At 42.9% G+C, this 16,555-nt stretch overlaps 1 protein-coding gene across 5 annotated transcripts in view; it reads right to left on the bottom strand.

Annotated features, from left to right (window-relative positions):
* Positions 1 to 16,555, bottom strand: part of SASH1 (SAM and SH3 domain containing 1) — a 346,563-nt gene that overhangs the window by 20,172 nt on the left and 309,836 nt on the right. For all 5 annotated transcript variants that reach the window (XM_018053320.1, XM_018053321.1, XM_018053322.1 and 2 more), the window contains 4 exons: positions 12,395 to 12,741; positions 5,706 to 5,780; positions 4,061 to 4,204; positions 523 to 658 (listed from right to left, as the gene is read on the bottom strand). In XM_018053320.1, the coding sequence (XP_017908809.1) occupies positions 523 to 658; positions 4,061 to 4,204; positions 5,706 to 5,780; positions 12,395 to 12,741 (702 nt within the window). The remainder of the gene's footprint in view (positions 1 to 522; positions 659 to 4,060; positions 4,205 to 5,705; positions 5,781 to 12,394; positions 12,742 to 16,555) is intronic.

Raw genomic sequence — 16,555 nt, 5'->3', positions numbered from 1 at the left:
CTTCTCTTTTACTAAACCCCCACTAACATGCTAATAAAGGAATTGGATTTACCATGACAACATGCAGAGGGCAATGCACTGAGGAGAGATTTCTACCAAATTCTCTAAGACGAAAAAGCGGTCAGAAGATCGTTGGTTGCTATTGCAGGTGGAGGGTGCGCCCAGAGGTCAGTAAAGCAACGTGTGCGCTGCAGAACCCTGGTCATCTCCCCTTATTCTGCTGGTCATTGTTATCAGTGTTTCCCCTTGACTTCCTCCCTTCAGTCTCCATATCTTCCGCTAACATGCTTTCCTCTCTCCCCTCCAACCAAAATCATCACCCTCTTGTTTATGCTACTGCTAGACATCGGCTACTAAACGAATAGGACTCTAGGGCCAGGTATTTTTCAGGTCTGTCTTCATAACAGCACCCTAAGGGTAAGAACTCGGTCTTATTTATCTTTAAATTGCCTGAACCTGACACTCAGCAAAAGTCTGGCTTAGACGCCAAGGAAATCATCTATGATTGCAAACTGGACGCACTCATCGAGCTTTGACCGCTCAGAGAACTCCGCAGACTCTCCACAGAACCTCCGGCTTTGAGCTTGGGCTTGTCCACGTGTTCACTGTCAGGCTGAGAGGACGGAGGGGAGCCCGGCATCCCATCAAGGCCTGAATCCTGAAAGGAGTTTCGACAAAATCACATTTCGTCAGAGGGGGTGTGTATCTTTTTGTAATACACAGCTGTTTAGCAACGAAATCAACCGAATTCATCTTTATACTCATGTCTGATGCTTTACCCAAAATACACCTTCTTTTTAATCTATATCCTGTTTCATCTTCAAGTTGTAGCTTACATAACTATTAATTAAGCACTCAAAATGTGTTTTTCATGCTCTAACAGATGTTCTTGAAAAAAAAATCTCTCTACCTTGGAGACAAAACATTTTGTTAAAGCCTTAGAGACTCTCTGCATATTCCCTAGTTCAGTAATACAGTGTTAGCAGCGCAGTCATGTCCAACTCTTTGCAACCCCATGTACTGCAGCCCACCAGGCTCTTCTGTCCATGGAATTCTCCAGGCAAGAATACTGGAGTGGGTAGCCATTCCCTTCTCTAGGGGATCTTCTCAACCCAGGGATCGAACCTGGGTCTCCCATATTGCAGGCATATTTTTTACCATCTGGGCCACAAAGCTGGACCTCAAATGTAGATCAAATACAATCCACTAGTGATGTAGTATCCAGAAGTACTATCAGAAAATATTTTATCTATTTGAAGGGAAATTTCTACATTAAAAAAAAGTGTATTCCTTGTTTTTGTTTTTAAAAATAGAGATCAGATTTTTATATTTCTGTTTACACAAATTATTGAAATTGGCTAATAAAATACCCACTTAGGACCCAGATACACAGTTGACCCTTGCACAACACAGAGGTTAGGGGTGCAGTTGGCTCTCTTTATCTATAGCTCCACATTTGTGGGTTCAGACAACCATAGGTTGTATGTATAGTGATAGTGTTTACTACTGAAAAAAATCCACCCATGAGCTGACCTGTACAGTTCAAACCTGTGTTGTTCAAAGGTCAGCTGTACCTCAAACATACCATTTTTCTATCTATAATACAGTTTCCATAAGTCACCCTACGAGTTTAGCTTCATTGATTGCTTTTAGTTTGTTGTTAGTAAAAAGCTGTCAAGCCTCTTTCAGATCTGAATACAGACAGAAGTGACTCAGCAGAACTTCTCACTTTTGGGGTGGCTTGGTATCCATTAATTTGGCAGGCCCTCATCTGCACGTGTAACTGTAACATGCTTATTTGATTTGAAGTGCTATATAGACAGACACTGTCACATTTTTAAAAGTCTGCAGTCAGAATGGTCTACTTGCCCAAACAGAACAGTCTCTGTCATACTACACAGCCACGTGAGCACAAAACCATCTAAACGAAACCTGTTATTTGCATAGTGCCGAATCATCAGAAGGGCTCTGAGAGATTCTGCGGGGCCCTGCAAACTTTTAAGGACAATCAAAAGGGCAGCTTCTGATCCAAAACATACTTCTGCTTTCCATTTAAGAAAAGAGAGCAAACAACCTCAGCAACAATAATAAAGAGAGGTGCATTATTAGGAAGTTACTGAAGCTGCAAAGGATGAATTCCTGAGGAGGTTGGTTTTCATTTCTCTTTTCTGAATCATAAAATAAACCACCTATCCAATTAAAATCTTCTAAAAATTCTTCTGGAAAAAAAATCTCAGTTTGAAAAACAGCAATATGAAATATACATCTCTGATAGTGTATGTTCATAAGGCTCTTAATTATTAATTCATTCATCACATTTATTGAATACCACAGGTACTATTTCAGATGCTGGGCATATAGCAGGAACAGAGCAGACAAAAATCCTTACCAGAAGAGTTTATATATTTACTAAAAAGATTTTTTTTAAGCCTTACAATGTTAATTTCCTTTCTCCAAAAAGCACTATAATGATTCCTTCTTTTTTTGCTTATGTGAAATGACTGTTCTAAATAAACAGGAAAATAAAAATACAAGGCATCTATATAGCAGTAAAATTATAGAGAAATGCTCAAAATTACATGAAAGCTATATGCTAATGATCCACAAAGCAAAAAAAAAAAAAAAAAAACAAAACCCAGGAATATGTTTACAAGAGCTTTTAGTAGATATATCAATCTGGGGGAAAAAAATCAACTAAATAATAAGTGCTTTAAATCCATGCTTTCATTGGCATGTAGTCTGTCTCATAGAAGCATCTGCAGTCTGCCTCATTGCTGGGTAGAAATATAGACTTTCCATCACTCCCACATCCATAGGGACAAGAAAGGAAAAGAATAAGGGTAACATTCAGGGAGTCTGGAGGAAGCCAGACATCCCCTGTAGGTATAACAAGCCACAGGGTCTCAACCTGGGCACTCTGGGTATTTTGCATGATTAATTCTTTGTTGCAGAGGCCTGTCCTGTGCATTGTAAGATGCATCCTCAACACCACTCCATCCTAACCCATTGCAAGTATCAAAACTGTCCCCAGCCGATGCCCTGGGCTTGGTGGGGGGAGCAAAATCACCACCCCACCCCCAATACCCCATGAGAACCACTGTAATAAACAGAAGATGCACAGGCTTTGTTTGAAGCCCAGTGCAGGAGGCTCGGCTAGCTGGTGCTGAGTGATTCAGACATGCATTTTAGCTCACCATGTCCACTAGAGGGCAGCAGCTGAGCAAAAATGTCTGTTTCATTTTGTAGCTAAAGAGGCATTACCTAGGTATTTCAAGTTAAGACAACCAGCTGACACAGGGGGACTTCAACAGACTACAGAAAGAACACTATAAAGGTGTCAGAAGAGAGTGTTTTGAAATTTTAATGGTCAGAATTATCTCAGGCCCAGCTTTCCAAGTGTCTTTATTCCTTCCATCCATAAAAAGAAGGTCATGTTCCTAGTGATGAAATTACAGAGCTAGGGGAGGAGGCGTTGTCAATTCTTTGATATCTTAATGTTTCCAGATAAAGCTATTTAGTGAACACACACACCCCTGCAGAAACATGATTATTATGTAAGTCCTGCAGCTAGGAAACACTTTCTCAGTTTATTTCTCAGACTTGCTATGTGCTCCTAAGAACAACTTATATTACATTTATTTGAAAAGTCTGCTTCATGAGAAAATTTGAGTGTCTCTTTAAGGTTTGATTCTGGTGACATACATTTTGAAAGAAAGGATCCTTTAGAAAATAAAATCCTTCCTTTGTTTTCTAAATTTTAGTGCTTATTTTTACTACAGAATAATCATTTCTTTACATGTCTGTCTCTTTTGCTCATCTGTACATAGAACACAAGACCTGATTTGTATTCCCAGCACCAAGCCTGGTGCTCGGATGACCCTAAGTGCTTAATAAATATTTGCTGAATCCACTGTTTGTCTACACAAACTAGGCATGGTCCTGGAGCCTGGTTAATGCCAATGAATGTATTTAGCACCACTGAAAATCTCAAGACAGACCAACCCCAGCTGTTTTTGTTATGCAAAAGAAGCAAGAGGGTATTTGCTTGACTGCCACATACCTGCTCAGAGACAGAGCTGCTATATTTTTTAGACATTCTCTTCCTCATTGTCTCTTTCACGGATTTCACCTTTTTTCCAAGAGAGATTCGGGAGGCAGTGGGTGATTTGATTACTTCTTTATACACAAAATCTCCTTCTTTACCCTGCAAAACAAAATTTATTAAGTATCTTTAATCACAGAAAATGAAGTACCAAAACAGGTTTTATTATTCAAACCATGAATGTCCTACCTCTCAGCAAAATGTTGGCATGACCCAGGATCTCCACATTTTTCTTATGTTAACTCAGTGCTGTAATTTATCTTTATGATTAAAAATTAAAGCGACTGACTAACTGGCTTATGTTTATTTGTTTAAAGTAGAATATGAGTTAGTTTTATTTAAACTTAGTATGATATATTCTTCTCCTATTGCATTTTTTCCCACCAGTTTAAATACCCAAGGGGACTGTGTTTCATCAATAAAGAATGATTCAGATGAACCAGTGTTCACTTAATCCCAGCAAGAGGAAGAAAAAAAAAAACGATAATACTACTGAGTCACCCAAGAAAGTAGTAAGAACAAAACAGCAAATCTTAACCATTAGAAGTCCATCCCCTGAATAGATTTCTATCACTGAAGCATTCCATGTGGTCAACTCCTAACCGTGCATAAATTTATTTTTCCCTGAACAAGTTCGATTGTAGTCACTTCTCCTTCTATTTTATATTGGGGGGGGCGGCGGCGGGAGGGAGGCTTTCCCTTGGAAAAAGAAATAAGAAATTATACTTTTATTTTTTAAAAGATTGACCAGATAAAATTATTGGTTTATGAATCAATAAAATTTGATATCCAAATAAAATAATTTTATTCTCCCAGGAAATTCTGAGACACTACAAAAATATCATAGATGGGTGCTTTAGCTGACACGTGATCATGACAAATATAAAGCACAGAATCCTGATTTCACAGCTTCACGATAAAATGCACAAGGGGAAAACAAAACTGTATGGAAAATACACCAACACCCTTGGGAATCTCAGAAGGTAAAGTTGAAGGGAAACCTGTACACCACAGTGGGGGCCTGGCCCCAGATTGTGATTCAGAGACAAGTCTGAAAAGGCAGTAACCTTGGCTCAGAGGAGTCTGGTTTGCTTTGGCCCCAAGGGGACTAGGTTCATTTCAGGACACTCCAGATCAGGAAGTCCTAAGCTTAGTGCAGAGATACACACATGGCCTATGATAAGGCTGGTTTTCAGAAATGCTGGCTCATATTCTTGAAACCCAAATCACAGGGCTCTCTCCTGTGGCACTACCCACGTGTAACAGCCACATACACACGCAACTATGGTGAACAGAAAGCTTGGGAGCACCAATGACTAAAACTGCAGAAACCAAACTCCTCTGGACTTGTGATTTGAAGAAACCTGGGAACCAAGACATTAAAGGAATGATGCTCCTGCAAAGAGAGAGATGGTCATCTTCCATTCCATATGAAACCAAAAAGAGGCTTTAAGACGGTGAAACAAGGCTTCTCTCCAAACATGATTTAGGATCCCTGGAGGATGGTTACCTAGTATCGATTCTCAAAAATACTAAATGTGAAACTGTGTCCAACACGTCACTTGAATGCAAACCTTTTCCCTCGCTTCTGACGCGTACTCACCATTGGGTCCGAATTATTACTGCCGATGTGCAGAGAACGATTTGTCAAGTCAAATCCTCCAAAACTGCAGGTTCTCTGTGGAAAGGAGAAGGCAAGGCAGAAATAATCCAGTTATGTTTAAGCCACCGAACAGGGCACTGACCCAACACGCGTCCCGTTTGCAGAATGTCAGTGGACCACAAACGTGTTACAGGATGAGTAAGAAAGGAGAAATGATGAAAAAAACACATGGTTCATGTTATAAGGAGACGTCGTCACTCATTTTGCCCTTCCACGGGCTGCTGGAACTACGCCTGCACCACAGGTTCAGAGTCCCCTTCACATGCAAAAACCAACTGGTTTTAAAAAAAAAAAAATATATATATATATATACACACACATACATATATATATATATACAATGCAAAAATACCAAACATATGTTAATTGCTCAAGATGCCCTGTCTCTTAGCCACAGAATTTCCCTTCTATTCCCCTTAATATTGGCTATAGGAATAATAACGAGGGAACATGTATTCGAAAATCCATGTGCTCAAAGCAGTCTTGGAAACCCAGATCTGAAGTCCATTGAAAGCAGGCCTTTCTAACAGCCTCTTGTTTTGTTTAGTTTTAAATCACTCAGATGGAGGAAAAGGTTATGTTTATAAGTAAAGTCCAATCAGGCCCAGAGGATTACTCACTCATTGCTTTCCTGACCTAGCGAAAAATGCTGATAACTCTCCCATCTAACTGCCCAACTTAATCACTTATGACCCTTTGCTCAGAGTGTATGAAGTAAAGACACCACATTTGCCCAGAAAGAAAAAGCTGATTCCATGACCGCCTTTGACCACACTTCTTTAATTTCAACAGGAAAACCATTGACGTTATAAAGAATGAAAACTTTACTGTCCTTCTGGTTGGTTTCAAACTGAACGGAACTGCTTATGCTTCAGTGCTGCTATATCCCCAGAACTTTGAACTCTCTGTTGTGTTTCTAGAAGAGCGTCCCCATCCGTACCCCTACCCCCTGAAACCCCCAAATCATTGAGAAAAAGGAGAAACTCAAAGCATACTAATTTTTGTTACAATCTATTATCTTCTAAAGCAATTGGTAATAAAATCTGAACAACAGATTTGGGTGTCAATGTTTTCTATTACTTGTTTCTCAGAGAACTCTAAGTAGCAGCTATTAAATGGAAGAAATGAACAGAAAAGCACAACGTATCCTATGAACATTGCTTATTGAAAATAAATACACCTCAGGTACATATTCTGCTGCTTCCCTGGTAGCTCAGTTGGTAAAGAATCCACCTGCAATGTAGGAGACCCCGGTTCAATTCCTGGGTCGGGAAGATTTGCTGAAGAAGGGATAAGCTACCCACTCCAGTATTCTGGCCTGGAGAATTCCATGGACTGTATAGTCCATAGGGTTGCAAAGAGCTGGACACGACTGAGCAACTTTCACTTTCAGGCACACATTAACTGAACTGAGAAAGTGGGACCATCCAAGAAGGAAAATGCCTAGGGTTTTGGAATCACAAAGATATAGATCCAAATCCTGGGTCTACCACTTAACTTGCTGTGTGACCACAGGTAAAGTACTTAAACTCTCCAAGCTCTGGTTTCTACATTAGTGAAATACTGTCTATATCCTATATTTGAGACTTTTAGCACACTGTCTGGCACAAAGCAGACACTCCCTAGTGGCTTAGCAGTAAAGAATCTGCCTGCAATGCAGGAGACATGGGTTTCATCCCTGGTTTGGGAAGAGCCCCTGGAGAAGGAAATGGCAACTCCCTCCAGTATTCTTGCCTAGAGAATCCCATGGACAGAAGAGCCTGGTGGGCTATAGTACATGGGGTCTCAAAGAGTTGGACATGACTGAATGACTGAACCACCGACCACCACCACCACTCTGAGAATACGGTAGCTTGTCCTGGCAACTGTAGTACTGAAGTCGAGATTTAGTCAACATTCTAAATATGCGAGTGAAGAACTAGAGCTTAGTTCTGGGCCTTATATTCTGGGATCTTCAACTGTAAAACCACAGCAATCCTAAGAATGGACCCAAAAGTGAGTGACAGCTGGTATGACAGAAAGAAAGGCCGGGAGAAGGAAGTGCTACAGGAGGCATTTCAGGATAACCAACATCCAGGATAGCACATAACTGTTCTCCTTCATCAAAGCTGCGGCTGCTGTTTTAAACAGTCTACCATGGACACGACTTCCAATAGACATGACTTTCAGTTTATATGAATATCAACGGACAATGTGATTTCCCTTACAGTTAACTTACTCAGACCTGTATCAATTCTATAAAAAGAGACAATACCTCTGTAAACAAAATCATCACCAAACCCCCTCATCTGCAAGCAATGTCATGACCACCTCTCAAGGCTGATTTTTAACTTTAACTTCTCCCCTTTCCAGTGTATAGTGCCAAATACATTTTCTCATTTCTGCAAAGGCAGTCATTTTATTCCAGTCGCTTTCCTGTGACTCGGGGCTCCACAGACACAGTATGGCATCCAGATGCCTCATCATTTTATGTCTCTCGTGCTCCCCCTGCTTTGAATTCCAATGCTGACTGCACCACTGGAGCCCAGCATGTTATTTCTGATGCACATGAAATAACTGACAAAGAATTTATGTGGAAACTATAACTACAATAAATTAGAAGCTTATTTATGTCTTCATAAGCCTGCTGCATGCATTTTTTCCTAAAATAAGAAGTTTAGAGGAAAGAGTGGACTGGTTTTCTTAACTGCCAACTAAAACTTCTTCCAGTGATAGGCTAAGATATTTGGAACTGGTTCTTCTGTATGAAGGATGAACCAAATATAACAGTACCGCTTGAACTAATCTACAACTTTTTCTATTATATCAAGCAGCTCTTGAAGCAGCACTCTTTCAACAGAGAAAACAGAAGAGTAACAGAAAGTAAACCAATCTTTGACTTCAGTGGTCTACGTAAATAAAGCTTACATGAAGCTTTTCAAGTTCAAACATCTCCTGTACAGAAATTACAAGAAAATTTTAGATAGATGCTTGTGGATGAGGAGAGCCAGTCAATGGAATGGTCATGCAGTTGAAAACATGTTTTGGGGGGAGGTTGGATTTTTTTCAAATGGACAAAATTCCAAAATGTCATGCATGTCTGTTCCCCCAAACAAAATTGAATGACCAAATAAAAAGCAAGACAAATGACCGTTTCCAGTGAGTACAAAGCATTGTCATTTCCCTGAGGTTTCATCAAGCAAATATGGCATAATTTGAAAGACAAAAAGATCAAGGTTGAAGAGAAAAGGAAAGTATACTTTTGAATAAAATGAAAGAGAGATATGACAAGAAGAATGGAAAAGACTTAAGTGAACCAAGCAAAGAAATTATCTTAACCTCTTAAAAACAAAAACGAAAACCCTTCTTCTGTTGCTAAAATATTTAACAACAGGGGTTAAAGCCTGTGCTTCTACCGCAGGCTGGAGAAGGAAATGGCAACCCACTCCAGCGTTCTTGCCTGGAGAATCCCGGGGATGGGGGAGCCTGGTGGGCTGCAGTCTATGGGGTCACACAGAGTCGGACACGACTGAAGTGACTTAGCAGTCTACCGCAGAGGCCATGGGTTTGATCCCAGGTTGGGGAACTAAGACTTCATACTCCACACAGCATGGCCAAAAACAACAGGAAAAACAAAAACACTAATACTCCCCTATTGATGCTTTTGAACTGTGGTATTGGGGAAGGCTCGAGAGTCCCTTGGACTGCAAGGAAAATCAACCAGTCCATTCTGAAGGAGATCAGCCCTGGGATTTCTTTGGAAGGAATGATGCTAATGCTGAATCTCCAGTACTTTGGCCACCTCATGCGAAGAGTTGACTCATTGGGAAAGACTCCGATGCTGGGAGGGATTGGGGGCAGGAGGAGAAGGGGACGACAGAGGATGAGATGGCTGGATGGCATCACTGACTCGATGGACGTGAGTCTGAGGGAACTCCAGGAGTTGGGGTTGGACAGGGATACTTGGCATGCTGCGATTCATGGGGTCGCAAAGAGTCGGACATGACTGAGCGACTGAACTGAACTGAACTGATGTTCTCTGAATAATTAAATTTCATTTTCTTGATTGTACAACTACAAGAAACGGTAGGTTCAAATTTCTACTTTAGCACTGAACACGTAATTTCAGCGAGTATTAAAACTGTCCAGTACTGCCTCAAGCTCACAGTATTTCAAAAAGCACCTAGTGTCAGGTTGATGCTGGGGACAGAGGTTCCAGAGTGCCACTTTTACAAGTGGCGGAGTCAGTACATGAAAACAAGCTCGTCCAAATGTCCATACTCAGCATCAATGAAGAATTAATCACGGGCCCACCGATGCAAATACCACTTCTAAAGAGAAGGTTCTGAGGAAGTAATATAAATAATATAAATAATATATATAATATAATATTATATATTATATATAATATAATAATATAATTTATATATAATATAATTAATATATTATAATAATATAAATAGTATTATATTTATAATATAAATAATATAAGGGATATATGAGCGAGCAACTCAAGTCACTCAGTTGCAAAACTCCTCCATATTATCTGATTTAAACTCACAGGGGTGAGCCATCAGTTCACAGAGAAGTGGATCTGATCTGTCAAGGTACACAGGCAAATAAACTAGGCAGAACACCTCTGAAGGTTAAAAAAACAACAACAAATTATACCAAGACTAGGTGGCCACAAGTATTTTCCAAAAGATCTGTGGGTCAGAACTGAAGGGGTGATAACAAGAAATAGTAACAAAGAACTATTACTTTACAACAAAAACAAAACCAACCACAACTGCTGCCAAGACACAGAACCAGAGCAAAAGCTGTTACTGATAATATTAAAAGTGTTGCAAGATTTACAAGAAGGTGAAAAAAAATGGAAAGTAAGACCTAGCGAGAAAGGCAACACGTGGGGATATTTGGAAGACCTAAGGGCTGGTATAGATGTAAGCATTCTATAAGGATGGCACTGACCCCAGAAACAGAACTTGATTGAATGAATTTAGATTACAGTAACCACCCTGGGAAGTACACCTTACATATGTGAAGAACTCTGGGAGAAGCCACCATGGGAGGCAGCAACAGTCTATTCCTTCAGACCTTTGAAAGGGGACAGGCCAGCAGCCCCAGGTGGATTAAGCAGGGCGCCAGGGGCCAAAAGCCCACAGTTCAGCCTCATCCTGTGCCGTTTTATATAGGCTCTTGTGCGAACTAAAAGTTGAGTGGTAATTTCCATGGGGAAATACTTATATTCTCCAGTTCAATATAAGTCTTGCCCTAAAAATAAATTCCACCAAGTCTCCATTCAGTAATGAAATTGAAGACCATTTTTTTAAATTTGAAAGTCAGTACTTTATTCCTTGCTAGGTACAGAAGAATCTATGGGGCAGTGGAAGGCCCTTTTGTTTAAAAAGATAAGCACATCAAATATACTTAAGTAAAACAAAAGAGCTCTAATTTTTCTTTCCTTTTAGATTGGAGAACTTTCCGTTTGTCCCCCAGACATAAATGTATTTCACAATGGTTTTTAAATTGGTGAGCACGGTGGTGCCCATCTACTGTGAGCTAGTTCTTATTGTTCTAATTAACTGGAGAAGAGACACCTCCTTGCAGGGCAAAACGTCCTTCTGTTTTGAATCAGCGTCTTGTGGTCAAGTGATAGGATGGCTGGGACTCAAGGCAGCCACTTCTAGAAGGCCAAACCCCACCCTGTACTCTGAGAGCCCTTCTCTGAATCAGTTTCAATGTTTAGTTTTAAAGGCTTCCCTGGTGGCTCAGACGGTAAAGAACCGCCTGCAATGCGGGAGACCCGAGTTCGATCCCTGGTTTGGAAGATTTCCCTGGAGAACAGAACGGCCACCCACTCCGGGATTCTGGCCTGGAGGATCCCACGGAGTGTATGGTCAGTCCATGTGGTCGCAAAGAGTCGGACACGACTAAGCGACTTGCATTAAAAATCCAACAGCTTCAGCTGACAAGAGGGCAGATGACAAAGAAGGAAGGAGCGATTCCTTTAAGAGAAGTGGGGTTAGGAATGGAGGTGATGGAGTGAGGGACCAGAAGAAGAGGGGGAGGGAGCCAGGCTCCCAGCAAGAGAGGCCATAACACTTGACTGAACGTCACAGAAATGACAAGGCCATCCCGGGACCGTCTGGGTGACTCACGGACTTCTGGTGGATTCTCAAGAGAACCCTCTTAGTACAGCGGTCCACCGTGGCGGCCCACTTCCTCTTGGCCTCCTCCTCCTCCTCCAGCAAGCACCGCCTCAGGTCCTGCTTCTCGGCCTTGCTCAGGGTCCTGTCCGAGGCAGGACGCACTAGCTGGGTCAGGTTCAGGTGGCTGTACAGGCTGCGCTCCACCACGTAGGTGACATTGAACTCGCTGACCGCGGGGCGCCCGCGCGCCCTCCTGCTGGGGCCGCCACAGCCCCCGCCCCCTTTGGGTTTCTGCCGGAGCAGCTGCAGGTCGCAGGTGGCACTGTGGACGCCCTTCCTGGAGGGGCGCTGGTAGAGGAAAGCTCTGGAGCACGAGTGATTAGCGTCTGTCTTCTTCAAGCGGATCTGCTTCCGGACACTCTGCACCTCCTCCAGGGACGCCAGGAGGTGGTGTCGCCGACGGTGGCTGTCATAGAAGCAGAGACCATCGGTACTTACCCCGTGGCTCAGGGACCCGAGCCCCTTCTTCATCTCCCCCTCGGTGAGGGAGCGGGACACCTTCTGAGCCTTGTCGTCTTCCGGGTACGAGAAGAATGTCCCCATCTTCTTGGGGGGCTTTATCAGGCCCCGGCTCTCTCCTTTGCTGAAGGTTTTGACCAATTTGCGGCCAGCACCCCAGGTGTCCAGGCTACTGGATGATGGAGAAGTGGTGAGAGAGTCTGAGTCATCTTCTGGGGGTTTCTCAGGAGAAGCATCAAAGAAAAAGGGCTTCTTGTGCACGCCGGAGTACAGGGCGGACCTTTCATCTGGGACCGGGGAATTCTCAAACACCTGTTCCTCCCCGCCTGGAGGGAAACACACACACACACACGGTCAGGGGCTCCTGTCAACACACCCTTGCATTCTCACAGACTTGTCTTTAGATCCCTCAGCCCCCGCAAAAAAGCAGCTAGCCCAGCCAGCCAGCACAGCCAGTACAACCCACTTCCACAATCACTTACCTCCCATAAACCTGGTTCCCGCTTACATAAATGCATATAAAAAAGAAAATAAACTGAGCAAATAAATGGTTTCATGCAAGACTAATGTTAAAAGGTTTCAGATGTGTTTTCTCCCCCTCCCCCTCCTCTCAGTGTCTTTGTAGACCAAACACCTTTACAGACCTATTAAAAATGCCGCTTGGAAACTCTAAGCCCACCCATAACACAGTATTCCTTAGGATTTAACGATCATTATCCTCCCCAGTATGTCAGTGCAGTCCTCAGAAGCTAAGAATCAGAATCATTCTCCCTTCTGAGAGGTGCTCCTGTTGATCTGGATGGCTTTTTACAGTCAGAGTGAGATGAATGCCATGCGGCTGACAGCGATTTTTTTTATTGGTACACGTGCCATTTAAGTAATTAAATCACCAAGGGAGAAGTTAGGGTGAAGAAGCACCATAAAGGGTCACAGCCTGCAAACGCAGCTGACAAATGGTCCCTGCTTGACAGGCTGAACACTAAAAGCTGGGGAACTGGATGATCCAAGCCAGGCATTCCCATCGACGCAGGCCCTGCTACAAAGCGGCAAGGGCGTTTAAGGGCCTGGACACGCAGGCAGCCTCATGGAGTGTTCCATTTCGTCTCAAGGATTCCAGCTCTTGAAGCCTTCACTGGAGCCAGGTATCCAGCCAAGCCTTTCAGAGCCCAGTGGAAAGGTTTGGACTTGCTGGCAGGAAAACTGAGTTCTTTTCTGCATGTGTTATGTGAACAGATGTGAGAAAAGAAGTAGGTCAAACTCTGGGTGTAGTGATCCTAACTGGCTCTTGTCCCTTTAATTATCGATATAAGGAAACTTTTGAGCACTGCGGCTTCTTGCCAGCTGAATTGTGAAGAGGAAAAAATACCAAGTTCCTTGGAACAGAAGGATGGCACTAAATATACCAGCTGGGACGAGGGTGCCAGTGTGTGGCTAAATGTCAGTGATAAAGGGAAAGGACAGCTCTCTCCAGAGTGGGGTAAAGATGAGTGACCAGTAACAGGCTTTTAAAGTTCCAGAAATTTCTTAATTTTTCCAACTGATGGGAATTACAGTTACAAATATAAAGAGAAAAAAAGTTGCTATTAAATACAGCCCAAGACTGACTTTGAGGTCAAGGAGATAGTGGTGGGGAGAGAGAGACTAAAAACATATCTGGTTCAAAGATCTCCACAATCTGCAGCACAAATATATTCACTCGAGAATTATTCTTGGATCTTTCAAAGAAGTTTAAAACCCAGGGCTATGGTTCTGATGGACACTGATCAGACTAGAATGCTTCCTATTCCCTCTTCAGGACACCTGAGTAACATAGACTAGAGACCAAGCGGCCATATGTTGCTGGAAGTAAAATACGGCAACCTCTTCCAGATACAGTCTACCCTCCACTACCAGGAGTGAAGTGATCAGGTTGAATGGCACAGCCTGGGGACAGGGGCAGCCCAACAGCAGACTTCTCCCCAAAAATAGTCCAATAACGGATCGTGACTTCACATTAGCCCAAGTGTCCATGGAGGTGTGCAAAGGTCCTTAAGGTCTTAAGGGGATTTGGGGATGTTAAGGACCTATCACTCAGAACTGTTCTGGTAATTTTCTAGATTCTGTATTTGGGGTTGTCATCAGAGATTCCAATACTTCCGTGTCACGTATGAGTTTGGAACCAGCTGGTTCACACATGCCCATGACGTAAGTAGCTCCACTTCCTGGTTCTGGCACGGGAGCATCTGGTAAAGAGTGTGCAGGGACACAGGGCAAACAATTCCAAAGAGGACACCTTAGCCTGTGCTATGGGCAGTCCCCATGTGGTATGGGTTCTTCCATCCTTGCCAGAGCCAAGGCCTGAAATCCCAGTCCATGCTGGAGTCCTTGGGGTTTAGGGTATTACTTCTCCCATTTACCTCTGACTTGAAAGTACAACTGTCATACTGGAAGAACAACCACCAAGATGTGCTCAACTTCATCATCATCTGGTGTATGAGTTGCTTCTTGTTCAGCCGAGAGGAGAGTAGGTCATTTTGACAAGAGGAAGGAGGCAGGTATGAGACGACTTAAAGCCAAAAACACAGATTCTAGCTCCGGCCATGCCACTCACCGTCTCCACCACCGTGGACAACTACTTCATCTCACTGAGTCTGTTTCCTCACCTGTAATAATGCCTACCTGTATTTATTTTATTTTAATGGCCATGCCATGAAGCTGGCAGGATCTTAGTTTCCCGACCAGGGATTCAACCTGGACCACAGCAGTGAAAAGTGCCAAGTCCTAATCACTGGACCACCAGGGAATTCCCAAGGCCTACCTATTGTAGTAATATCTATTATAAGGATATTGAGAGGATAAAATTAAATGAAAAGAGATAGGTAAAGGTATGTATGCTGAACAACACTGTACAAAAGCTAGTGATTCATTAGCAGGTTACAGGTGAACTGGAGTAATGAAGGAAGGGAAAAGACACAGAAATGACTGGATAAAGGGCACTGCCCTGGCCTGCAATGTCATATTGTCTGGGGTCACCCACGCACCAGATAAGGACTCACTACTCTAGTTACAAGAGTAAGCCTGAGTGACGAATTGTAACTCTCTGGGCTTTTCCAAGACTCCAAAGCTGGGGAGTGAGAGATGGGGTGGGAGCAGAGAGCACACCCAGGATCTAGAGGAGTTAGGCTGCGCAGACTTAATTCCAGGGCTCTGTCTAGCTGGCTCAGTGACCATGAGTACATTACTTCCCCTCTTTGTGTCCATCTGAGTTTCCTCATTTCACAAATGAGGGCAGCATCAGTGTCTGCCTCTGGTGAGTATTCTGAAGATGACATATTACAAGGAGCTGTAAGATGACATATTACAATAAAATCTGAAGTGTTTAGGAAAGTGGCTGGCACACGGAAGGCTCTCAGGAAATGCTCGTTATTATTCAGACAACTTAGTATTGGCACGGGCATGCGGAAGTCAAAAGGATCAACTCTTTGAAGGTCAAGGGGCAGAAGGAGGGATTGTGGGAACTATGAATCTCTCCAGCTTTGCAAAGAAGGTGCCCAGGTGGCCTCTCTGTACCAGCACAAGCTCTCTTGTTAATGAGGAAGAATTCTACCATGCAGAGCATGGAGGAGTTCCAATCTAGCACGGTGATGTTGGGGGCAGCCTGCAGCAGATGCCCTGAGCTGTACACACACCGGGGGCCTCTCCTGGTGACAGTGGCAAGCCTGGTCAATAGCACCCCAGGTGCTGGACCCCAGAACTGCCACTTGGGATTAAACTCACTAAATCCATCTTCCATCTATGACATCTAATTCATGCCCAGATGAACCAAAACTCTATGCTGAAAGTCCACAGAGTTATTACCTTTTACCCTATAGCAACCTCTTTTGGTATACTTTCCCTTTTTCTCAACTACGCCTCTCAGAGATAGCTGAATCGATTGATTCTGACATAAACACACAAGTGAGAATATTTCTGTGCTTTTATAAGCCCCAACACACATGACTATCACATACAAAGGGGCTCCTGGGTGGTAGGCACAGGACCATGTACTTCACCCATTTATCTCATTTATGGACAAGACCCACCAATTTATGCACTGGCAACTATGCATGAGGTTTGTTTTAAAATGAGATGCTCCCAAGGTTGAATGATGGCAATTCCATA

Source organism: Capra hircus, chromosome 9, assembly GCF_001704415.2.
Source record: "Capra hircus breed San Clemente chromosome 9, ASM170441v1, whole genome shotgun sequence".
Lineage (NCBI taxonomy): Eukaryota > Metazoa > Chordata > Mammalia > Artiodactyla > Bovidae > Capra > Capra hircus.
This window is presented reverse-complemented; position numbering and strand designations above follow the sequence as displayed.